This window comes from Bidens hawaiensis, unplaced genomic scaffold (genome assembly GCF_021521415.1).
Source record: "Bidens hawaiensis isolate Kalapana, Puna unplaced genomic scaffold, B.hawaiensis_p1.1 tig00005663_1, whole genome shotgun sequence".
Classification (NCBI taxonomy): domain Eukaryota; kingdom Viridiplantae; phylum Streptophyta; class Magnoliopsida; order Asterales; family Asteraceae; genus Bidens; species Bidens hawaiensis.
In genome coordinates, this window is record NW_027491369.1 from 279,855 (window position 1) to 305,779 (window position 25,925).

Here is a 25,925-nt window from a genome sequence, read left to right on the forward strand (position 1 = left end):
ATTACCCGACGAAAAATTAGGGTCTCATCTCCGATCATTTGAAGTTCATAATGATGAATTAAGTTAAATTGTAAATAAACCATTTTTGTAACCTTTAACATACAGAAGACAAATGGAATTTACCCAAAACATTATTTTAAATTAATAAATAAAATAATTTTTTTTGATATTTTTTATAATAGTAAAACATTATCCACATATAATTTAGAAAAACAAGTGTACCAATTGAATATCCATTTAAAAAAACAAAAAAAAAAACATGTGATTGGTAAAGAACCAGCTAAGGTTTGTTATCATTTTCTATTCTATCTATTTGGTTTACACACAAACTTATCCACCACTAAGAATCATTGATTTAAGCAATTTTTAAGATTATAAACAAAAATCATTACAACCCTAAAAACTTGTATTTATACAAAAACTCAAACCCGGTCTAAGCTTTCTTCCAACCACATAGGCTGAATTTGCACACCCGCATCACGTAAAGCATTCAACGAAGATCGATAAAGCCTCATGTCTAAACGCGCACCCTCGGCTTTCATATCCTGTAAAAGCTTCACCAATTCATCAACACGACTCATTTTCGAGTAAACACCCACCATTATCCCGCCCAACGCCCTATCAATCCTGCCACCATTGAGCCTATACTCATTATAATAGTTTATGCATGTTTCAAACTCGCGTGCCTTGTTATACGCGCTTATAACACTCGTGTAACTGACTTTATCAGGACTCACTTTCCTTCTTTTCATCTCTTTCCATATCTTCTCTACTTGCCTCAAGTTCAACACTTTCCCATGCATATCGAGGAGCGAGTTGTATATCCACACGTTTGGTTCGACCCCTTTTTCTTTCATTTTAGCCACGAGCCTCATTGCGTCTCGGATCCTATTGGTTTTCCCGTACATTGCTATCATGCTAGAGTATGCCACCACACATTTGTCGAACCCTTTGCTTTCCATTTCCCAAAATACCCCTTCGGCTTTTTTGTAAAGGCCCGTTCTACTATACACGTTAAGGGCCGAAGCATATGTCACTTGGCCCGGTACGCAGCCTTGTGAGACCAAATCTTCATACACTTCGGCCGCAACACTCGGCCCTTTTTTCTTTGAAAACGCGTTTACAATAGTACAAAAGATGCAATCTGAAACCCGAATATTCATTTCTTTCATGTAAGAAACAGTGCCGAGTGTCTTCTCGAGTGAATTTAGGTCAATGTACATTAACACGAGCTTTAAGAAAACGGAAGGGTCCCGTAACATCTTTTTATCTTTGGCTTCTTTCAAAAGCTCTTCTACTGATTGTACATCTTTTATACTCACAAATGAAGAGACGAGCGAAGAGTAAAAGGACGGGTCCTCCGGGAAGCCCTTTTTCGTCATTTCCCTGAAATATTCAAGAGCGTCAACGGGTCGACCCGACTTCCCCAACGACTCACATAAAAGTCTATAAATTTGGGTGCCAAAAGACGTCGAATCGACTGAACTCGATTGTAATTCTTGGAACAGTGAAACGACATTCTCGTTCTTGCCCATTTTAAGATGAGCTTCCATTGTGTGGCTATAACATTCTCCATTTAGTTCAACACCTGAAGATTTCATAACTTCAAACACGGTAACCGTGCTACTGTACATATGAAGCTTGTTGTATGCTTTCATGGCGGAATTGAATGTTTGATTCGCAACTTCGTTTTCAAATTTCAAAACATCAAGTACACTATTAGCGAGTTTGAATCTTCTAGCTTTAATGCAGCTAGTGATTACCCTACAACAGTATGGAGCATCCGGGTAGACGCTAAACTTTCGAATATCTTCAGAAACCGACCAAACTAAATTCCAATTCTCCACACGTATCGCGTACCTGATAATATGATGCAAAGTTGATCTTTCGGGTACAAAATCCGGGTTTCGTTTTGCTTTCAGGTAAGATTCAACTCCCGTTTCTTCGGTTTGTGAATCTTTAAAGAGATTGCAGATCGAAATGTTAACATTCTCAGACTCAGGTATCGAAGAATCTTGAGAATCTTGAAATGACCCATCTTCTAAAATGGGCGGTGGATAACTGCTGCTGGATGAGTTAAGGGTCAAGATTCTTGAAGAAGATGAAGCAAGATGCGAAAGAGAGATGCGAATCGGTGACGTTTTTGAAGAATTGAAGGTGAAATTTGTGTTAATGGAAGCTAAAGGGAAGTCTGAAGAGGAAGGAGAGATAGCCATTGTTGATGAATGAGATAAGGCATGGATATTGAAAGGAAGAAGAAAGAAGAAAAAAAGGAGTGGTACATATACCTTATCATCCTTGTTGGAATTTTCTTTTATTAAATTTATAATTATTATATACACAAATAAAGTGGTTGGTTGTTTATTCGCCAAGTATCATAGATACTGATAGGTGTGTGTAACATAAAAACCTGCAACTTATACCCTCAACTTTACATGTTTTTACAAGAGTGGTCCTTTATGTTAACAACCATCAAACACTGTAATCTTGGTATTAATATCTTCAGATACAAAACTAAAAAATAATTTAGTCCAACAACTAACCCGTTAGCGTGTTTGCCTCGTTTAGATAAATACACGACTTTAAGAGTGCAGGTTTGGGTTGATTTCTTTGACAAGGATGTATAGAGTCGGTTTAAGAGTTTTCTTCCGGTTTTTCAGGTTGCAGAATTTTAAACCATATCCAAAATCAACCTTAATCTCTATTTGGTGTTATCATGTTTGGGTTTTTTTCAGGCCGGACACATCGGGCTTTCAGGTTCAGATTTTTGGCTGCTAGAGTATAATTTTTCTACAACAAAATCAGTTTTGGGTTGTAACTAACTAACTAGCATTGAACTAATTTGGGCTGCAACAAATATAAGTTATAGGCTGCAAGGTGCACCCCCCTGCCCCCCCCCCCCAAAAAAAAAAGAAAAGAAAAAAAGGAACAAATAAACGATTATCATGATTAGACAGCGACACACCATGATCGATAAAAACAAGATCAAGGAGCAATGAACACGAACAAAATATTTGAACAATAAACAGTAGATTAAGAAAGAATTACCAAACCTTGTTTTCAATTGCTTCTTGATTCTTGTATTGGAATCAGAGATTATGGAATAGGATTATAGGAGATCGAAGTTGAATTAGAGATTACAAATAAGAACATGTCGAATAAGAGATAATGGAATAGGAGAACTCGACGGTCGAATGCGTAGGGAGACTGTAATATCAGATGTCGACCTATAAAACAACGGAAACCAAATGTGTAGAGATTTTCGGGTTGCCCAAATCTCCCAAAACTATACCCGAAAACTGAATCGTTTCACTAAGATTGGGTTATAATTTTTTCAGGTTACGGTTAAAAAACCCCACCCCTAAGTCGATTCATCAATTCACCTCGACATTATTGACATCCCTACTGTTAACTATGGACCCATCCATCTATATGCATTAAGTATCAAGTAGGCAGTCACATTTATATCTAACTTATGCAAAATTGACAAACCACTTAAATACCTCATATACGCATTCTGCATTCATTCGCTGGTCCCTTAACATGGCGTGACTTGACCCAGAACTATATTTCTACTTACGAAACAAACAAACTGTAAAAAAGAAGCTACATTCAAAAACACTGCAACACCATAAAGTTCATCTTGAACCATCAATAACAATATTATCATACGCTTATTTTGCAGCAATTAACAACAAACATTTGCCGAATCTGTAACTAACAAAGACTCAATCATAACAAGAAACATACCGACCGCTCGTGCCACCTCTTTATTAATCAGTTCTGCTCATCAGTCCCAAAAAGCTTCATCCTTGACAACGGAGTCCGAATGTACCCTTCCACATCATACTTCTTAGGCGAAAGCTCCCGATACTTAGCAAACTGCAGCTTCGCCTCGTCATTCTTATCGATCAAACTATAAATCATCCCTTTACAAAAATACGGTCTAAAATCCTTCGGATCCTCGTTCAAAAGCTCGTCATAACTCCTCAACGCTTCATCGATATTCTTCTGCAAAAACTGAAACTGCGCAATAATAAACCTCACATCCCTTGCTTCCTTCTCCTTATTCTCTTCTACCGCAACCACTAACGCTTGTTCTAACCTCTTGATCACCTCTTCACCTAACCCCAAGCTGTCCATTATCAACGCGTTTTCAAACAACGCCTCGAACGAAAGCGGATTCACAGCCAAAATCTGTTCCAACGCCTCTCGGGCCGGTTCAACTTCGCCCATTTCGTTGAGTAATCGCGCCATCAAGAATTTGAAATCCTGGTTTTCGGGTTGGGCCGAGACGAGTTTCTTTAAAATGTTTAAGCTTTCCTCATCCTCCCCTGCTTCTAATTTCTTTTCTAGTAATGTTTTCATTGCCTCAATTGCTTCTGAATTGGATTCTAGAAACTCGGGTAACACGGTTTCGGTTGTTTCGGATTCTGTTGTGGTGGTTGGGGCAATTGGTTGGGCTAAGGCGGGGTATTGTTGGAATTTGGAGATTGCGGCTGCGGCGGAAGCGGAGAATATTATGGTGCGGGCGGTGAGTTTGAGGGTTTGGATGATTGGGTTAATTGGGAGTTTGGTGGTTGTAGAGGCGGTGATTTTGAGTGTGGATTGCTTCAAGGGTTTTGATAAGGGATAAGAGGTGTTTGGTTTGGTGAGGTTTAAAATGGGTGGGTTGAAAGTTGTGGGTTTTAGTGTAGATGAGAGAGTTGACTCCATTGATGCAGGTTTGAGGTTTTTAGGGTTTTGACAGGTTTGGGAGTGGAGTGGGTGAGGGAAGGGGGAAGATAAAGGCTTTAAAGAAAAAGGGGTTGTTGAAAAATATAATAAATTTATACTAAACTGGTTTGAGCGACACAAATTCGGTCGGGTGATATACGTGGTATGAGAAGAATTTGGACCGATCATTGAATATTACATGGCAAGGCGAGTATTTCGTCAGACTCGGGTTGACTAGGAGAGTTTTAGCTGGATTATGATTTATTAGGCAATGTTTTTGTTGGACTATACACGTTGATGAAATTTTTATTGTGTCTTGAATGCCTTCTTTTTGCCAAACAAACAGTTCTCGTGGAAGGGAACAAAGAGAAAAGTGATTCGACTGATGATGAAAAAAGAGAATTTTTGTCAGTTCTTCACCTTAACGACAGAAAAAATTTATTGAGTCTGACTCATAATGCTCATTTATTAAATAATGATTCTGGTTATCAAATGATTGAACAACTGAGAGCAATTTACTTACGAGACTTAATTGATATTCATGAAAAGTATCTAACGAATTATGAGTTCACCTTTGGAATTTAAAGAACCTAAAGAAGCATGAGTCATATATTCTGCGGAACGACGTTCTTGCCAAGGTTGTATATCTTTTTTCAGCCGACTCAAGTCCAACCCATTTGGACCCCTTAAAGGTTCTAACCAAGGAGCACGCAAATCCCAAAAAACGCAAAGTTTCTCCTCCAAAAATGATTTCTCCGGTCGAGGAACGCATTAAATATTTACCTAAACTGGTAGGCCCTTGAGCGGATCCCACGTTAGAGACGTTAGTCTCTAACTAGAAAAGTAAATGCTTGAGCTTGAGAAGTTTCTGGTCCAGTGTGTCACAGCCCCCGACCCTTATACCCTGGGAGGGTAACCGTGAACATTGATTGGTGGTATCGATGTTTATTAAATTATATTGCAGCGGAATATTTCATAAGAACCGTAGTTAGGAAAAATGATCAGAGTTATAAAAAAACACCATGATTATTATTATAATAAACCGGGAAGTAAATCCCTTTTTGATACAAACATAAGTTTTATAGGGTTAAACCCTTATTTACAAAACACGTTTCTTTATTCCGGTGACAAGCCACTTATTTAAGCTGGAAGCCCGCAGGCATTATTCCTTTGTCTCTAACAAGTCACCTGAAACATGTTTAAAATATTTGATCAGTAAGAAATACTAGTGAGTACATTCATTAGTAAATGACACATTTTACAGTTACATCATTAAGATGTTTTTACATCTGCTTGCTTGCAAATTACCGAAAGGTACTTGTCACTCGACCGTATCTATGACTGTGGTCATATTACTTATTGGCTAACACTTGTCCAATAAATAACGTATAATAGCCCAATAGGCAAGCCTTGTATACAAAACCCCACAATACCAGTAGTAACCATCACGTAAGTCTACAGAGACTTAATCACTGTAATGTATTTAAAATATTTTAAAAATATATTTGAAAACATTTAGACAATTTGCCATGAGTTTTATAGGTTTTGAAATCATCATGACAATGTCGGAAAAATAGTTGTCCCACGCAAATGTGAGTGATACAAAAACTCGAATGTCTCACCTTGTAAGTTTATAATTAAGCACCTAGATAAACACAATGTAGTATAACTAGATTAGTATAAAACCAACAATCATAACGATAATCACGAGAGTAGAAACTTACACGATGGCACAATGTCTTACCTTAACAGGCAGAACTTTTGGATTCGTGTATGTTTCTTTCGATCAGATAGGATATCGCTACGATAACTTGGGTATTATACTTTATAAAATACTTATGTGTGTGTGTGTTTTCAGAGAGAATGAAAAAGATTTTGAGCGAAGAAATGAAGTCCCGTTGCCTTTCTATTTATAATAGTTTCGGACCCCATCGCGGTACGCGATGGCCATAAATAGAAAGCCTTCGTGTACCGCGAAGCATCTTATAGCTTCGCTGAGTCAGCCCTAGGCCTGCCACGTGGCACGCCACGTGGTAGGCTATGTGTTTCGTCTGCGTAACACCTACGTCGCGGTACACGATGGGTAACCCAAAACCGTCGCGGTACGCGATGGAAGGATTTTTATTTTATTTTAATTTCCAACAAAAATACTAAGGCGGCCCTTAATGCGTGCGAAGTGCAAAGTGCGCCATCAAAGCGCCACATTGCGCCCATCGCACTTCGCCCGAGCCCGTGCGCATTCAGGTGCTTTGCACCCTCCGCTAGGACCACTGGGTGTGATATGCCTTATAAGAACATTAACATAGAAATTTTCTTTCTTATAAAGAGCTCACTAGTTTGTTAATCTAGCGATGTGGGACAAGAGTTTACAAATCTATTTATACTATGGTGGTTCCTTCTCCATTTCTTTCCTCCACCAATGTGGGATGGAATTTCCTTCACTTATCTCTTTACTTTCATTTTATGGTTTGTTATAGTCTCCCCTCGTTATTTTGAATCTCGTCCTCGAGATTTGATTGGAATAAGTGTGAGTACTTTCGTTTCATTTCAGATTCCAATTCTCAAGTATATTCTGGTCCACGTTTTAAATCCCACTTCACTTTGACCAGAACTATTCTTTTATGCTTGAGATTCTTGATCTTTCTATCTTCAATTTGCAAAGGTTTCTCAACGAATTTCAACTTTTCATTTACCTTTATATCTTGAAGGGGTACTTCTAGTGTTTTATCAGCTAAACATTTTCTTAAGTTACTTACATGAAATACATCATGTATACCTGACATTTCCTCTAGTAATTCTAGCTGATATGCTACTTGTCCAATTCGTTTGATAATTTGAAATGGTCCAACAAATCTTGGACTTAACTTTCCTCTCTTACCGAATCGGATTACTCCTTTCCATGGAGACACTTTTAGTAGCACTTTGTCTCCAACTTGGAATTCCAATGGTTTGCGTCGATGATCCACATAAATTTTCTGACGATCTCGTGCGGTCTTTAATCTTTCCTTAACTTGATTTATCTTATCAGTACTTTCTTGTATGATTTCATGACCTGATAATTGTTTTCCTCCTATTTCTGCCCAACATACTGGTGTTTTACACCTTCGTCCATAAAGGGCTTCAAATGGGGCAGCATTAATACTTGTATGATAACTGTTATTATAGGAGAATTCTATTAGTGGTAAATGGTCATCCCAATTTCCACCAAAATCTATTACTCATGCTCTTAGCATGTCTTCCAACGTTTGTATGGTCCTTTCACTTTGACCATCAGTCTGTGGATGATATGTTGTGCTCAAGTTTAATTTTGTTCCCATAGCTACTTGGAAACTTTTCCAAAAATGAGAAGTAAACGACTATCCCGATCCGATACAATGGATAAAGGAACTCCATGTAATGAGACAACTTTGTCTACATACAACTTAGCTAATTGTTCCATTTTGAAAGTTTCATTCAAATGAGCTGATTTTGTTAATCTATCCACAATCACCCAGATCGTGTCATTACCTCTTCTTGTGGTAGGTAATTTGGTAACAAAATCCATTGTTATTAATTCCGCATTTCTAATTGTTGAAGTAATCCTGATGGCTTTTGATGTTCTTCTTTAACTTGTGAACAAGTTAAGCATTTTGAAACATAACTAGTTATGTCCTTTTTCATTCCTATCCACCAATAGATTTTCTTCAAATCTTGATACATTTTATGAAACACCCAAAAATTTAAAAACTTCTTTATAATATTCTTAACGCGGAAAATACGGTCCCAGGTTTGTTTTTTTTTTTACAACCACAAAATAATATATGTTTCAACATTTGACATAACTAAAACAATCTAAACTGATATGTTATCCAATACGACATTTAATCAATATAAAATCATACAACTTTTCAAGTAAAAGTGAAGTTTCAACTTGTAGATGTGTGTTCTAGTTCCGTCCGTGCCCTTGAACGTCATCTAACACCATGTCCTTGAACATTTCCTAAGACAAACACCCGCACAAGTTAGTATTACAACATAAAATCGTAGTATAAAGGTATTCCTTAAAACCAAACCATAACGCATCAAACTGTTCGGAGTAAAAGATCGGGTGTAGCCTACGCCCTCTACAGCTCATGTGCTGTAAATCAACACATGCTTGGCATAGGTGATGCCCCAAGGGGCATACGGTACGCCCCGTGCAACACCATGTTTTATTTTCTTTATCCTTAATACACTCCTCCATTCAGAGCTTCACATACCTGTTTCTAATCATGATATTCACAACTAAATAAAATTAATTGATAATATGTACAAATATCTCAATATGATTCCTAATTGGATACCATTACCGCCGTGTTATAATAAACCAAATTCGTACAAACGGGTCAAAATCAATCTATACTTTATCGCCACTTTTCATTCCCTACATCTCATACGCATATATAATTTCTTTGTGAAACATAACATACTATATAAAAGTAAAAGATTACATATCCACCCGCTTGACCCGCTAACATTTGGTTAGTCACGTATACACCTTGACCGGTTATGACAATAATACACTTTGCTGTAAATCACGATTTTATTAACGAAACACGCATAAATCATATCAAACCATTTCAGAAAATTCTCCAAAAATTCCATAAAATAACTTATGATGTTAACTAATTTCCTACTAAAAATCATGTCGAAATACAATGATTTAGACCCCGAAATGGCACTCGCAAGTGCGCTGACCTGAGTGCTGGAAATCCTTATTTTACTAATAAACAATTCCTAAAACCACCACAAACGATTTCAGAAAAATCTATAAAAATTACATAAACTCAATTACGATATTAACTATCATCTGACCAAAAATCATATGAAAATAAAATGATTAAGGCCCTGAAACAACACCCGCAATTAGGCTGACCTAGTTCGGACAGCAAGCATAAATCAGTTTTACAAACTTGATTGGCCATCTTAACCGAACCCATTTGACTTGAAACCTTCTATAGGGCATAGACAAATGTTTGAAGAATATCGAATCCAAATTTCATATAAAACCGACACTGTTTAGTACCCGAAGTAACCCTCGACCCGTAACTATGTACTGTGGATAGCAATACACTCTTCTACCAAAAATCACAATTCAATCTCATAAAACATATGTTTGTAAGTTAACTACTATAATATGACAATGTAAATAGTTAAGTTATATACATCCGGGGTATAGACGACTTACCTTGTATTTCATTACTTTGCTTTGGTTGGTCTTAATTTCCTTGATAATCTTCAAGTCCCTTATGCCATACCCAATCCTTGTCACCAAAGGAGATTCCCTATGACATTAACCATTTCGAATACATACGGGTCAATTGATCTTAACATTTTACATGAGAATCTATATTGTCTCCAAACTTACTCGGTTCATTTATGCATTTACTTGTGGTGAAGTTCATGATATATGAAAGCTAACCGACTTTATCTAGTATTCACATGGTGTTTGACGTAAGCATTTTCACAAACACTTGGCATGCATCAAGCTTTAATGTAAACATGATATAAGCTTTGTTTATTAATTCTATCATTTTCTTAAATTAACAACATACGAGAACCAACTCATCCAAATGAATCATCTAAAGTCATTAGATGTATTAAGCTCCTAAACAATCAAATTTAATTACTTTAACCCACATGAACAACCAAGAACCTCAACATGCAATTGAGCCCATGATTCAAAAACAACTTTAATCATCTAAACCAAGACATTTACAGTTTCTATAACCAAATCGAGCAACCAAAAACCTAATTCACGGGTTTAGGACCATAGACCATAAGAACCCCTAACTCATGAATTTTTATTATCCTAACAGGAAGATCACTTACTAGAAACCATAGAAATCGAAGGTAGACAACATGGTCGAGCTGAATTCCGTGGTCTCGATACCTGGTGAATGATTTCAGTCTCCCTTCCTCGTCTCTCTCTCTCTCTCTACTCGTTGAGTGAGACCAGGGGCATCGCCCTTGGTTTTCATCTGATCCATCTTTTTATTTTTGTTTTGTTTTGTTTTGTTTAATTGCTTAAAACACCCCTTTCAAATTCTAGTTTGCTTATATAACCAGAATGACTCTCGTAAAATTTTAATCTAACTTTAACACACTTTGTAATACAAGTTGGGGATATTTCTAAACACACATAATTTGTGAAAGACAAATCCTCATTACTCAGTATCTTTTAAAACGTTTAAAAGATATTATCTTAGTTTAAGGTATATATATTTATAGATTTAAAAATAAATTTTTAAATCACCTGATAAATTAGGATGTTACATTTTATCTCTTCCAGGATGCATTGTGTATTTGAAGTTATGGGATTCTTCGAGAATCTTTTCTCTTAAGCCTCCTATGATTGCTATCCAAATCATGTTCCCCATTCGGAGAATTTTATCATTTCCTTTGACAAGTAGATCAATTGTACCATTTCTTTTCTCATCAGCAATATTATTTTCTTCTATTGCTTGTTTCTGAGCATTCTTTACTTCATCAATTAAATTGATTTGAAGTTCTAACCTTAGAGCTCATACTCTTTTAGGTTTCTCATGCTCTTTTCTGCTTAATGCATCGGCTACTATATTTGTCTTACCTTCACGGTATAGGATTTCACAATCATAATCGCTAAGAATTTCCATCTAGTGTCTTTGCCTCATGTTAAGCTCTTTTTGCCCAAAGATATATTTTAAACTTTTATGATCTATAAATACAGTAAATTTACTACCATATAGATAGTGTCTCCAGATATTTAAGGCAAAAATTATTGCTCCCAATTCTAAATCATGTGTTGTGTAATTCTCTTCATGCTTCTTTAATTGTCTAGATGCGTAAGCAATAACTTTCTCACGTTGCATTAGTACACATCCCAATCCTGATTTAGAAGCATCACAACAAACTGTGAAATCTTCAGTTCCTTCTGGTAGCGCAAGTATTGGGGCATTTGTTAACTTCTGCTTCAAAGTTATAAAAGCTTCTTCTTGCTTAGGTCCCCATTCAAACTTGACATTTTTACAAGTTAACTTGGTTAACGGAACTGCTATTCGGGAAAACTTTTGAATGAAGCGTCTATAATATCCTGCTAATCCCAAGAAACTTCGAATTTCCGTAGGAGTTTTAGGAATTTCCCAATTAGTAATAGCTTCTATTTTGGAAGGGTCCACGTGAATACCTTCATGGTTAATCAAGTGTCCTAGAAACTGTACTTCTTGTAACCAGAATTTACACTTTGAGAATTTAGCGTAAAGCTTCTCTTTTCTCAATAGCGTCAAAAGTGTATGAAGATGGTTGACATGATCTTCTCTGGTTTTGGAATAAATAAGTATATCGTCTATAAAAACGATTACAAATTTATCCAAATATGGTTTACATATTTGGTTCATCATATCCATAAATGCAGCTGGTGCATTGGTTAAACCAAATGGCATGACTGTAAACTCATAATGACCATATCTTGTCCAAAAAGCTGTTTTAGGAACATCTTCTTCTTGCACTTTTAATTGATGGTATCCTGAGCGTAAATCGATTTTAGAAAAATATCGAGCTCCTTGGAGTTGATCAAATAAATCATCAATTCTCGGTAAGGGATACTGATTCTTAATTGTGACTTTATTTAATTCTCTATAATCGATACACATACGTATCGAACCATCTTTCTTTTTGACAAACAGTACTGGTGCTCCCCAGGGTGATGAGCTAGGTCGTATGAAACCTTTTTCTAGCAATTCATCTAATTGCTTCTTTAATTCTAACATCTCTGTTGGCGCTAATCGGTATGGTGTTTTTGCAACTGGCGCTATTCCTGGTATTATATGGATTCTAAATTCAACTTCACGATCAGGCGGTTGTCCAGGTAACTCTTCTGGAAAGACATCAGGATATTCCGATACTACCGGAATTTCTTTTAGCTCTTTTCCTTTGGCGTTAATGATTACAGAAATCATATATACTACGCCTTGTTTCCTTAGATAGCTTGCCTCTTTCATTACTGATATAAACTTTCTAGGCTTGAGCATCTTATCTCCTTGAATTGTAATAATTTCTCCTGTTGGCTGCTAACCAGTCCATTCCTAATATAACATCGAATCCAGGCAGATTCATTGGGAGTAAATTTGCTTTAAACTGGTGGCCTAGTAATTTTATGTTTTCTTCTTGGAGTACTTCATGAATATGAATGGAATTTCCATCTGACGTCTCTACCGTGCAGACTTGATGGAGTTTGGTTAATGGTTGATTTAAGGCTTGGCAAAACTTTGTGTTTATAAACCTTTGGTTTGCTCCAGAATCAAACAATACTTTAGCGTAAACGTTATTGATAAGGAACGTACCCGCAATGACGTCCGGAATCATTGCCGCTTCTTGTGCAGTAAGCTGAAAAGCTCGTGCATTCTTCTTAGGTCCATCTGTGTTCTTTGTTTTGTTGTCAAGCACCTTTATCAGCTTTGGACATTCTGGACGGATGTGGCCAGGTTCTCCGCAGTTGTAGCAAACACGACTTTCCTTTCTTCTACATTCTTCATCCGTATGTCCAGCCATTTTGCAATAATTGCAATACTTAGTTTTCTTAAAAGTGCATCTCCCTGAATGCCTTTTTCTGCAAGTTTTACAGAAAGGATGAGCATAAGATTGCCCTGTTCCTTTCTTCCGGAATTCTTGGGTAATCTTTTGAGCTAGATCTTTCTTTTTGTTTTCTTCTTGAGTTCGGACTAATCCGTCTGTCAGGATTTGCTAGCTCAACTGTTTCTTCAATAGTCTGAGGTCTAGCTGACTTTACCAGATCACGGATTTCACTTACTAATCCCCAAATATAAAAAGAAATTAGTACTGATTCTGGCGAAGCCAAAGCCGGTACCATTTTTTCATTTTCAAAGAATTTTGCTGTATACTCACGACACTTCACCCCTTCCATCTTGTGGTTTAAGAACATAGTAGCAATCTTTTCTCTTTCATGAGGTAGACAAAATTTCCTTTCTACTATTTCTTTAAACTCTTCCCAGGTCATAGTATAAACAACGTTGTTTCCCTTTGACTGGAGGATTGTGTTCCACTATTCAATTGCTTCATTAACGAAGAGATTAGAAGCATATAATATTTTATCTCTTCAGCACACTTGCTGATTCTTATAATGGCTTCCGTTTTCTCTAACCAGCGTAATGCTGCAATTGATCCTTCATTTCCAGAGAATTCGGTTGGCTTACAAGCCAAGAAATCCTTGTAGGTACAACCGTGAACTTTTTGCTTTTTGGGTAATGGGTTTCTACCTCCTCCATTCACACTGTTACTAGCCACAGTGTTAGACTTTCGCTTATTACTTTCTGTATTATGCCTAATTATAGACACGGGTTGCTTAATAGCATCAGCAATTAAAGGAATTGCTTCAGTGATTTTCTGAGCTATCATATTTTCAATAGCATTCATATTCAGACGATTTTCTTGATTATGAATTTCATGATTATACTCGTTTTCGTGATTGTGCTCGTTTTCGTGATTGTGCTCATTTTCATGATTGTGCTCATTTTCTTGATTATGCGCATTCGACATCTGAATTATATATAAGAAAAGAATTATTAATATTGTAATCAAATAATAAGATAAGCAAAATATTAATAACACATAGGCACATAATATGTCAAAATCGTCGATCTTTGCGACATTTACTCTTTTTATATATTATATGCATCACTATATTTTACATCTACACACTATATTTATGCGTCACTACACACCTTTCTTACATACATACACTCTTTTTTTTTATCAAAAAAATTACGATAACGAACATATAAATATTATATATATATGGCTGTATATATAAGGCTCTCGGTCATAGTATTTCTAGCGTAGGGTCTCCCCAATATCCCTCAGTCTATTGGCGGTATCCACCAATTCATCCCCATAGTTACGGAGCTCTGTCGTCATCTCCGGTGTCATGGTGGGGTAGTTTGCGGTTTCAGCCTGGAATGGTGCATAAGGATTTGACATCATTGTTTGATATTGCCAATCATTCGTCCACCATTCTTCCATTTGAGCTTGGCTAATGATATCATCAGGGAGCAGTGTGTTATGTGGGTCCTGGGATGGCATATTAGGGTTGCTGGAACTTGCTGCACCCATATCGTTGAATATTGGTTGAAAAATTTCACATTCATCTAGGCATCTGCCTAGTCGCTCCTCCATTGGTATTGTTGACATGGGTGGTGGTAAAGTTGGTGGTGGTTCAATTGGTTGTGGTTGTTGTTGAGTTGGTTGTTCAGGTTGTGGTTGAGTTGGTTGTTCGAGTTGTGGTTGAGTTGGTCGTTTAACTGCGGTTTTTCCTTTCTTATTTCTTCTCAATCCTCGTTGCCAGTCTTTGAGCCTTCTTCTTCTTTTAGGCTTTGGTTTTTCTACAGGTAGGGCTTGAAAGATCATGGGTTCAGGTTGTTGTTGACTAGCTTCTCCTTCTATATCCGTGGAGTTAACGGATATGTGTTCAAAAGCATCAACTAGCTCACTCATGCTGTTAATCAAAAATTATAAAACAACGAACTCCAAAAGAAAATAGTATTTATTTTCACGTGCGGTTAAAACCTTATTTTTATGATTAACACATATGTTAATGCATGTATTTCCTAACATTAATTTCTAAGATTAGGTATTATTAAAATACCTATATTGCTTAAACCAGTGGCTCTGATACCACTTCAGCTGTCACAGCCCCCAACCCCTATACCCTGGGAGGGAAGCCGTGAACATTGATTGGTGTTATCGGTGTTTATTAAAATATTTTGCAGCGGAATATTTCATCAGAACCGTAGTTAGGAAAAAATGATCAGAGTTATAAAAAACACCATGATTATTATTATAATAAACCGGGAAGTAAATCCCTTTTTGATACAAACATAAGTTTTATAGGGTTAAACCCTTATTTACAAAACACGTTTCTTTATTCATGTGACAAGCCATTTATTTAAGCTGGAAGCCCGCAGGCATTATTCCTTTGTCTCTAACAAGTCACCTGAAACATGTTTAAAATATTTGATCAGCAAGAAATACTGGTGAGTACATTCATTAGTAAATGACACATTTTACAGTTACAGCATTAAGATGTTTTTACATCTGCTTGCTTACAAATTACCGAAAGGTACTTGTCACTCGACCGTATCTATGACTGTGGTCATATTACTTATTGGCTAACACTTGTCCAATAAGTAACGTATAATAGCCCAGTAGGCAAGCCTTGTATACAAAACCCCACAATACCAGTAGTAACCATCCCGTAAGTCTACAGAGACTTAATCACTGTAATGTATTTAAAATATTTTAAAAATATATTTGAAAACATTTAGACCATTTGCCATGAGTTTTATAGGTTTTGAAATCATCATGACAATGTCGGAAAAATAGTTGTCCCACGCAAATGTGAGTGATGCAAAAACTCGAATGTCTCACCTTGTAAGTTTATAATTAAAGAACACCTCCTGGTATTAAGCACCTAGGATAAACACAATGTAGTATAACTAGATTAGTATAAAATCAACAATCATAACGATAATCAAGAGAGTAGAAACTTTACACGATGGCACAATGTCTTACCTTAACAGGCAGGGCTTTTGGATTCGTGTATGTTTCTTTCGATCGGATAGGATATCGCTACGATAACTTGGGTATTATACTTTATAAAATACTTATGTGTGTGTGTGTTTTCAGAGAGAAAGAAAGATTTTGGGCGAAGAAATGAAGTCCCGTTGCCTTTCTATTTATAGTAAGTTTCGGACCCCATCGCGGTACGCGATGGCCATAAATAGAAAGTCGTCGCGTACCGCAAAGCATATTATAGCTTCGCTGAGTCAGCCCTAGGCCTGCTACGTGGCACGCCACGTGTCTCGTCTGCGTAACCCCCACGTCGCGGTACGCGATGGGTAACCCAAACCCGTCGCGGTACGCGATGGAAGGATTTTTATTTTATTTTAATTTGCAACAAAAATACTAAGGTGGCCCTTAATGCGAGCGAAGTGCAAAGTGCGCCATTAAAGCGCCACGTTGCGCCCATCGCACTTCGCCCAAGCCCGTGCCCGTGCCCGAGCGCGTGCGCTTTCGGGTGCTTCGCACCCTCTGCTAGGACCACTAGGTGTGATATGCCTTATAAGAACATTAACATAGAAATTTTCTTTCTTATAAAGAGCTCACTAGTTTGTTAATCTAGCGATATGGGACAAGAGTTTACAAACCTATTTATACTATGGTGGTTCCTTCTCCATTTCTTTCCTCCACCAATGTGTGATGGAATTTCCTTCACTTATCTCTTTACTTTCATTTTATGGTTTGTTATACAGTGGGTCCATTAAACTCACCAGGATAAGCAGTATTATTGAACTAAACAAAACAACAAGCAATGAAACCAAAGACAATGCTTGACCCGTTAAAATAAAGAAATCATATTTGATTGATGCGGAGGGGACTACGAAAAGTTTGTCAGCTTGTCTTATTTAGACTAAAAAATTCGAAAATTAATTACGTTATTCAATTTGATTCTCACCTTTAATTAAGGGTGGACGGTTGACCTGACATGATTTAGCCGCATGCGCCAACACAGTAACAAAGAAACGAAAAAGCCTCATTGGCGTTCGCTTTATTTATTTAAAGCGGTACAGTATCGAGAGTGCCAACGAACCATGTGTCATTTTACTAGCCCGCAACACAACTCGTGAAAGGAGGTAACGACAGGAAAATTGGTATTTAACAAAACAAAACAAAACCCTAGGGTAATCGATTAGCTAATCTGGAGACACTTTATTAAATTCAAAGTTATGCTATACAGATTCCATGGCGAATTTGTTTATTTCTAGGATCGAAATTAGAAATTCGGGCACGTCTACAACTTCTTCTTTTTAATCGATTACTTGCATCTAGATCAAACATTATTTTTGCTCTATCGACTTGGTATGTTGGTATATTTGATTTTTGCTTAGTAACAATAGTTAGTTAGTTACATGGTTACTCTTGTGATCTCTAGTATGCATAGATGATGTATTATGTATTATCATTTGTAAATTTTAATCACAACTTTCATATTTCGTATTCTCCTCTCAATTATCTTTAGTTTATATTCGTGGTTGGGTTTCGGCTTCTCAAACATATCAAAAGAGGGATTTGCTGATTAGTCTTTGTAACTCTCTTTCGATTGTTATTGAAGCTAAAATAATGAACATTGGAGTGTATAGGCCTGGAATGATATAAGGATCTATTTCCCCGATGACAATCTTGGAAGCGGAATTTTTAGTAACTAGTCGGCTTATGAACATGGCCTTACACATCAAACCAGACAGCCCGGTTCACAGGCTTCGGTTTTTAACCATGGAGGAAAGTTGGTATAGAGGTAGAGTACTGAAAAGACCCAAATACCCTTAAGTATCACCCGCGGGTCAATCAGAAGTCCCTCATAAGGCACCCGCGGGACATATGGATCACCCGCATAATTATGTGAGGAAGAAGCACCCTCACAAGACATGCGGAAGCATCCTGGCACCCTCAGAAGTTATCCGCAAGACGGAATACTTGTCCGCATAAATGACCGTGAGGTAATGCCCCGGGACAGCTGTCATTAACTAATAACATTCTAGAAGATCTACCAAGATGCTTTCTTGAGCAATACGTGAGCTCTCGTCCAATCAGTAAAGAACACCTGGCAAGGCCGTTATAACCGTGCACATGGCCAGGGTTGTCTACCACCCTATCATATGAAGACACGTGTCCAGGTTGTTATACATGCACATGCAACGTATAAATTGAACCTATCGTATGAGGACACGTTTCCAGGTGGTTACGAGAGCATCTTCCAAAGGGACAGCTGGCCCAATCATCTTCCCACACCCTTCGACTATAAATACCTATCTCAATCTCCATGAGGTATTCATTCACTCCCACTGTACTATCACTATTTACTTAAGTGCATTATCTTCATCAGAATTGTACTTATTCTCACGCCGGAGGGTGGTTACGAGAAGACCCCCCCTCTTGTCCTTCCCGTAACGAGCTCACGGTGTCTGTTTTGCAGGTTCACGTCACTGGACTTTGGGAATTGAGTTCATATCGTATCGGCAGTTAACCGTATCCAACCCTGTGGACTCATTGGATCTAGGACCCGTTAAGGGGAGTAGATCCATGTTTCTTTATTGGCGCCATCCGTATTTTTGTTAGAATAGCAAAAAAAAATTTCCGTTCGTTTACGATATGAATCAGTTACCTAAAGGGCCGACGGAGAACCAAGTGCAGTCTTCACGTGATTTCAATCCAGAAGCACGTGAAGGAGCAACATCTGTTTTTGCTCGAATCACGACCCCTACTGCACGAACCGATGTCGTAAACCCTGTAGGCTTTACCTTAGGTGGTTCAACGGCTCGGGGACACTTTACTCAACAAGTAGGCGCTACTCCGGTAGACACAGGAAATGTCACTACACCAACTGGTCCTACTCCTACTGACCTGGGGCATGTTACAGCCCCAGGAGGTTCCAATCTTGGAGACCTGGAACGAATTATGAGAGACGCTCACCGAACTCACTCGGAGTTAGGCCTGGAAGAAGATTCCGGTGATTCTAACCCGAGAAGAGTTCGTCATCACAGCTCCAGATCCGAAGGACTTTTGTCTCCGGACGAATGGCTTCGTATCCAACAAGATAATTTGAAAGCTGAGTATGAACGTAGGGTGCGAAACGAACGTTTCCACGGTCGTACCCTGACGTATGACGACCCTCCCAGGAGATCTGTTTCTCCTCCCATAAGGGGAAGTCACATTCAGTACAGTTAACCAATGGAGCAAAATTTGGGTGAGATCCGAAGGCTACGTCCACATCCTCGCATCGATATGCGGGTACCATCTGATGAAGATGAACTGGACGGACACGATTCGACGAATCGTCCCGAGGGTAGTTATTACAGCGGGGATAGCGGCCTCCCTTCATATGGAGGGGCTAGTTACCTGTGACCAGTTGTCCGCCATGCGGAGTATTACAGTAATGCTGAGCATGATATTTCTAAACCATACCGTCCAGAATCTTTTACAGAAAAGTCAAAATTTATCTCAAGCATCGCGACAACTCCATTTCCAATAAACGCAAAGATTCCAACATCTGTTGGAACATATAATGGAATGATAGATCCCAACGATCATTTGCTGAGATTTGTGGCAGTTGGAGGAGTCAGCGGTTGGACTCTTCCATATTGGTGCCACATGTTCGCGTTAACATTCATGGGAGCTGCTCGAGAGTGGTTTGAAAAGTTACCGGGCAGATAGATTAAAAGTTGGAATGACTTCGTAGCAAAATTTTCTCAGCACTTCAGTCAGCAGAAGAAACATACCCCGACCCCTCAAAAATATTGGATGTTGCAAGGCGAAATAATGAGTTTATTGAGGACTTCATTACTCGTTTTAACAACGAGAGTCTTAACATCGGTGGGGTTAGCGAAGATATGCTGAGAGGAGCATTCCGCAAGAATGTTCATAGTGATGCTTTGATCCGCACTCTCACAGGAAGAGACGGAATGCCCGAGTCTTGGGACGAAATCATGAAAGCGGCAAAGTTGTTTGCGAGAACTGAAAAAACTTTGGGTTCCAGTAGTCAAAAGCAATTACCAAGGGTTGAGTTCCAAACTCCGAGACCAAACAGACAAGCTAAGGGAACAATCTGGTCAAGGTTACATCCAACTTTGGAACCACCAAAGCAGTTCGATGCAAGGTCCTTGATCGGTAATAAGGACAAGCATAATTTTTCAGCTAGGCCCCCTAACAGTTGGATCCCATTATCGAAGACTCCCTTAGATATTCTCACCACTGAGAACTTGACTTTCAGAAAACCTCAACCAATACCGAGGAAGTCATTCCTCGATAACAAAAAACACTGTTCATATCATAATGACATTGGACACAACACGAACGAGTGTGTGGCCCTTAGAAATGAAATTTGAAGCAGCTGCCAAAAATGGTAAACTTGAGCATTTGGTCAAAAGTACACGACCAGGGACTGGCAAGCCTCCCACAAGGGATAGCCAGGGCCCAGCCAAAATGCAAGTTAAGGATTTGAACGTTCACATGATTCAGGGTGGACACATGATTCAGGGTGGACAATGGGTTGGAGGAAAAAGGAGGGAGTATTTAGATGAAGAATGGAAAAATGAGCCCATGATTTTTCCTCGAATCAGGGGCAGACCATGTAACAACAATCCGTTGATAATCACCGCTCTTTTCGGTCACTATCGATCGCAATATGTGTTCTTTGACACTGGTAGTACGTCCGACATCAGGTAGGGGTATTCATCGGATTGGATAACGGATTATTCGGTTTATTCGGTTCGGGTTATTCGGATTTGAAAATTTTTGGACCCTATCAGAAATCTGATCCGATCCAAATTAGGAATATTCCTATCCGATCCGAATCTATCCGAATTCAATTCGGATCGGATTCGGATATATCCGAATAATCCGAAATTATCCGAAATAAACCTAAAAAATTTTCCTATTTTTTTTTCATAACATTTAATAGTTTAGAATCACAATAAACATATAAACCGGAAAATACGAATTACTCTTAACACAAACTTTAAGTTTAAACTTCAAATAATAGTCTAATAAATATACCAAACCGGAAAATAGCACTAAAATCATGTTTTTTATTCGGATTAAACGGATATCCGAATAACCCGAACAATCCGAATTTTTTAAATTTCCATATCCAAATCCGATCCGAATACGAATTAGTTATTCGGATATTCGGATTGATCCGATCCGAATATCCGAATAAGAATTTGGATCGGTTTATTTGGGTTTCGATTTAGCTTCGGATTTCGGTTTTTTCGGATTTCGGATTTCTTGAACACCCCTAACATCAGGTACAAACAATGATTCGAACAACTTGATGAAGATGATAAAAAGAGACTGAAACCAATTCATGCACCCGTATCTGGCTTCAGGGGTGAAGTGATGCACCCAAGGGGTGTAATATCTTTTCCGGTAACACTCAGCGACGGAGTTCATTCAAAAACTGAGGAAGTTGAATTTTTGGTCTTACCAGCAACTTCTAAACATGACATCATTCTGGGACGAGAAGCGATTGGTGACTTCAACGCCCATCCGTCCACAACCAACGGTGCAATAGGAGTCCCAACTCGCACCGGTGTGGCAATAATTCATGTCAACCGACATTGCTTTGCAACTGAGAGTTCAAGACCTAGAAAGGTCCCAAAGAAAGCTCGGAGGACCGAACCGGAAAATGGGTATTGGACAAGAAATTCCCTGATCAAACAGTTACAACTGGGCCTGCTATTTCGGAAATAGTGAGGACCTTTTTGAAGCAGCTATTAACTAAAAATATGGACATCTTCGCTTGGCAACCCGCGGATATCGCCGAAGTCTCGCGGAACATTGCGGAACACAAATTAAGGGTCCGGAACAAACGAAAGCGAAAGATGGGCCCGGAACAAATGAAAGATGGGCCCGGAACAAACGTTATTTACCCCGGTTGTGTAGAAAAAGCGAAAGATGGGTCCGGAACAAACGAAAGCTATGAATGAGCAAGTGCAAGATCTTCTTCACACCGGGATAATCCGGGAAATCAAGTACCAAACGTGGGAGGCTAATCCGGTCATCGTTCCAAAGAGCAACGGAACGTGGCATATGTGCATCGATTTCAAGGATCTGAACAAAGCATGCCCGAAAGATTGCTACCCACTACCTGAAATCGATCTCAAGGTAGATGTTGTGGCCCCGTTCAAGCTTAAATGTTTCCTCGATGCCTACAAAGGCTATCATCAAATTCGCATGACGGCTGGTGATGAGGATAAGACAGCATTCCGCACAGACCAGGGGACATTTTGTTATAAAATGATGCCCTTCGGATTAAAAAACGCGGGTGCCACATATCAGCGGTTAATGGATCAAGCTTTCAAGGATCTGATAAGTCGAAACCTGGAGGTCTACATGGACGAATTATGATAAAAAGCGTTGAAGAAGATCAGATGTTGAGAGACATTGAAGAATCCTTCGAAACATTGAGAAGCATCAACATGAAGCTGAATCCAGCCAAATGTTCGTTTGGGATGGAAGAATGAAAGTTTCTTGGAGTCATAGTAAAGGATGCGGGCTTCAAAGCCAACCCCGACAAGGTTCAGGCTATAGCCCACATGCCTTCTCATTCTTCCCTCAAAGAGGTCCAGACACTTAATGGAAGACTCGTGGCGCTAAATCGTTTCTTAGCAAATCACGCGGCCAAGTCTCACCCATTCGTGTCAACACTTAGAAATTGCCTCAAAAAGGCACATTTCAAGTGGACCGCAGAGGCTGAACAAGCATTCTTAGAGGTTAAGAAATGCTTAATGGAGTTGCCTACTCTAACAACACCATATGCGGGTGAACCTCTGACACTATACCTATCTGCCTCTGACATGGCTAACGGAGCCGTACTGCTGACATACATGAAGAATGTTCAAACTCCAATTTATTATGTCAGTGGGACGTTTTCAGACCCGGAGACCAGATATTCGATGCTTGAAAAACTAGTCTTAGCACTGGTTTATGCTGCTAGGCGTCTCCGCAGATATTTTCAAGGTCATCCCATCAATATGTTAACTGGGTACAAACTCAAGAATGTGCTGAGTAAACCTGAATTGTCTGGAAGATTGGCAAAGCGGGCCATCGAGTTGGGTGAACATGCGATCGAATACAAACCCAGACCAGCAATCAAGGGACAAGTGCTTGTGGACTTCGTTACCGAAGTCCCGCAGCACAAAGGGAAAGAATGTTTGATTGAACAACAACCCCAAGTACCTCCGGAACAAGGACATTTTGGTCATTGTTCACGGATGGAGCTTCAAGTAGCGAAGGATCCAGTGTAGGCCTTAGGCTCATCAATCCCAAGGGACATGAATTCACATACGCCATAAAATTGGACTTTAAAAGCACCAACAATGAGGCGGAATATGAAGCCTTCCTGGCAGGCCTGCGGATAGCCAAAAAGCTTGGGGTGAAGCATTTGGAGGCACAGGTGAATTCCATGCTAATTACGGGGCAGATTAATGGAACATATGAAGCAAAAAATGATGTCATGGCTTCCTATCTCTCGCAAGCAAAAGACTTAATTCAACAATTCTCTTCCTTCAATGTTATTCACATTAAGAGGAGCGAGAACAAATCTGTAGATGCTCTTAGCAAGCTCGCTTCGACAAATTTCGAGCACTTTGCTAAAGATATTCGCATCGAAGTCTTGGATCACCCGTCCGTTCCACAAAGTCAAGTTCTGGTAATTCAAACGGGCGTCGAATCATGGATGACACCGATTAAGGCTTACTTCCGGAGCCCTCCCAACAGAAAAAGTTGAGGCCCGAAAGATTAGGCACAAAGCTTTAAATTATCAGTTGAATGATGGCGTATTATACCGGAGATCATTCCTCGGTCCGCTGTTACGTTGTGTAGACGCGGAAGATGCAAATTACCTAATCCGAGAAGTTCACGAAGGCATTTGTGGCTTACACGCGTGTCCGAGGATGACAGTTGCAAAGATCATGAACGCGGGGTATTACTGGCCTGACATGCATTTGGACGATGTGCAAGAAATCAGAAAGTGTGATTCTTGCCAACGCCATGCTCCCAACACCCTGCGCCCAAAGAACGAACTGATCCCCGTAACACTGCCTAGACGTTCCAGAAGTGGGTTATTGACATTATGGGACCATTCCCAGAAGCCCCGGGACGAGTCAAGTTCTTGATAGTGGCCATTGATTACTTCACTAAATGGGTGGAAGCCAAACCGGCTGCATCGATAACAGCGTCAAACGTTAAGAAATTCCTTTGGGAATTCATCATTTGCCGGTTTGGTCTTCCGCAAGAACTGGTAAGTGACAATGGGACCCAATTTGCTGATAGCGGACTACAGGAATGGTTGAAGGAACTTCAAGTTATTCAAAGTTTCACATCTGTATCTCATCCGCAAGCAAACGGTCAGGTCGAAAGAACCAACCGAACTATCAAAGAAGGGATCAAGGCAAGGTTAGGGACTAAACGGAAGGGTTGGGTCGATGAATTGCCCCATGTACTTTGGGCCTTTCGCACCCAAAAGAATTCTAGAAATTCCGAGACGCCGTTTATTCTAACCTATGGCACTGAAGCCATGATCCCAGCTGAAATAGGGATTCCATCCGCAAGAGTTTTGCTGATTAATGACAATAATCATGAACTCTGGCTGAATCTTGATCTACTTGAGGAAAGAAGAGAACTCGCATCGATCCGCGAGCACAATTACAAGCGACAGCTTCAGAAGTATTACAACTCGCGGGTCCAGAAATGTGAATTCGATGCGGGAGACTTCGTCTTTCGCAATAACGAGGCTTCCGGCCAAGAGCCTCCGGGCAAGCTAGCCCCAACTTGGGAAGGCCCTTATAATAAAACAAGTTTTATCTAAGGGTGCTTACAAGTTAGAAAAGTTTTATGGGACTGAGGTCCCTCGAACTTGGAACGTAGCACAATTGAAAAAATGTTACATTTAGCGGTTTTGTCCGTTTTTACTTTGGCCTGCGCGCCCACATAGACTAGCTGAAGTATGTAGTTTCAATTTTTGTATTATGGCTTATGCCCGATCCGTGGAAATTTTATGTTAGTCTTATGTTATGTTGTAATCTTTTATTGACAAAAACGAAGATCCGGCAAAACACTTATATTATAATACATAAGACAAAGTGTACCGGAGGAAACAAACTTCTTGTTTACTGGTCAAAAAAGATTACAAAAAAATAGAAGAATACAAGATCATCTACATTTATAAGGCGGCATCTTCGCCTTCGGCATTATTATTATCCGCCTTATTTTGATCTTCTTCATCTTCCTCAGCAAGATCAAGGAGATCCTTCAGCTTATCCATGCTGTCTTCCTCATCCGCAAGCTCTGATATCTGCTCCGCAAGAGAAAACTTTAAAGAATCAAAAGTTTTTGTCTTCTGGATTAGTACGACAATAGTATCTTGGCCGTACAAGATGTTATTCCGGAAGCTTGCCCTCTGAGGCGAATTTATAACCTTCCTCGAAACCCATCTGACGGCCAGCTTGCTTGGACGCTTTCAAAAGAACGGCAACACAATTTCCAAGCTCGTCACTACCTCGGACATCGAAAATAGCCTGTTGACATAACTAAAAATGAGTAACTATGAGCAATTTTACTTATACAAATAAGACAGGATA

At 39.1% G+C, this 25,925-nt stretch overlaps 2 protein-coding genes and 1 pseudogene across 2 annotated transcripts in view; all 3 read right to left on the minus strand.

Annotated features, from left to right (window-relative positions):
• Window positions 1-25,925, minus strand: part of LOC143630386 (uncharacterized) — a 181,434-nt gene that overhangs the window by 147,573 nt on the left and 7,936 nt on the right. The gene's annotated exons all lie outside the window — the stretch shown is intronic.
• On the minus strand, window positions 411-2,302 carry LOC143630440 (pentatricopeptide repeat-containing protein At5g13770, chloroplastic-like). The gene has a single exon (XM_077099451.1). It carries the CDS (start codon window positions 2,214-2,216, stop codon window positions 423-425), a length of 1,794 nt encoding a protein of 597 aa, XP_076955566.1. The 5' UTR covers window positions 2,217-2,302; the 3' UTR covers window positions 411-422.
• Window positions 3,594-4,771, minus strand: LOC143630385 (protein SLOW GREEN 1, chloroplastic pseudogene; annotated as a pseudogene).

What these genes read in the sequence shown, in the direction of transcription:
- LOC143630440 (XM_077099451.1), bottom strand. Translation starts at nt 2,216, where the DNA reads ATGGCTATCTCTCCTTCCTCTTCAGACTTCCCTTTAGCTTCCATTAAC.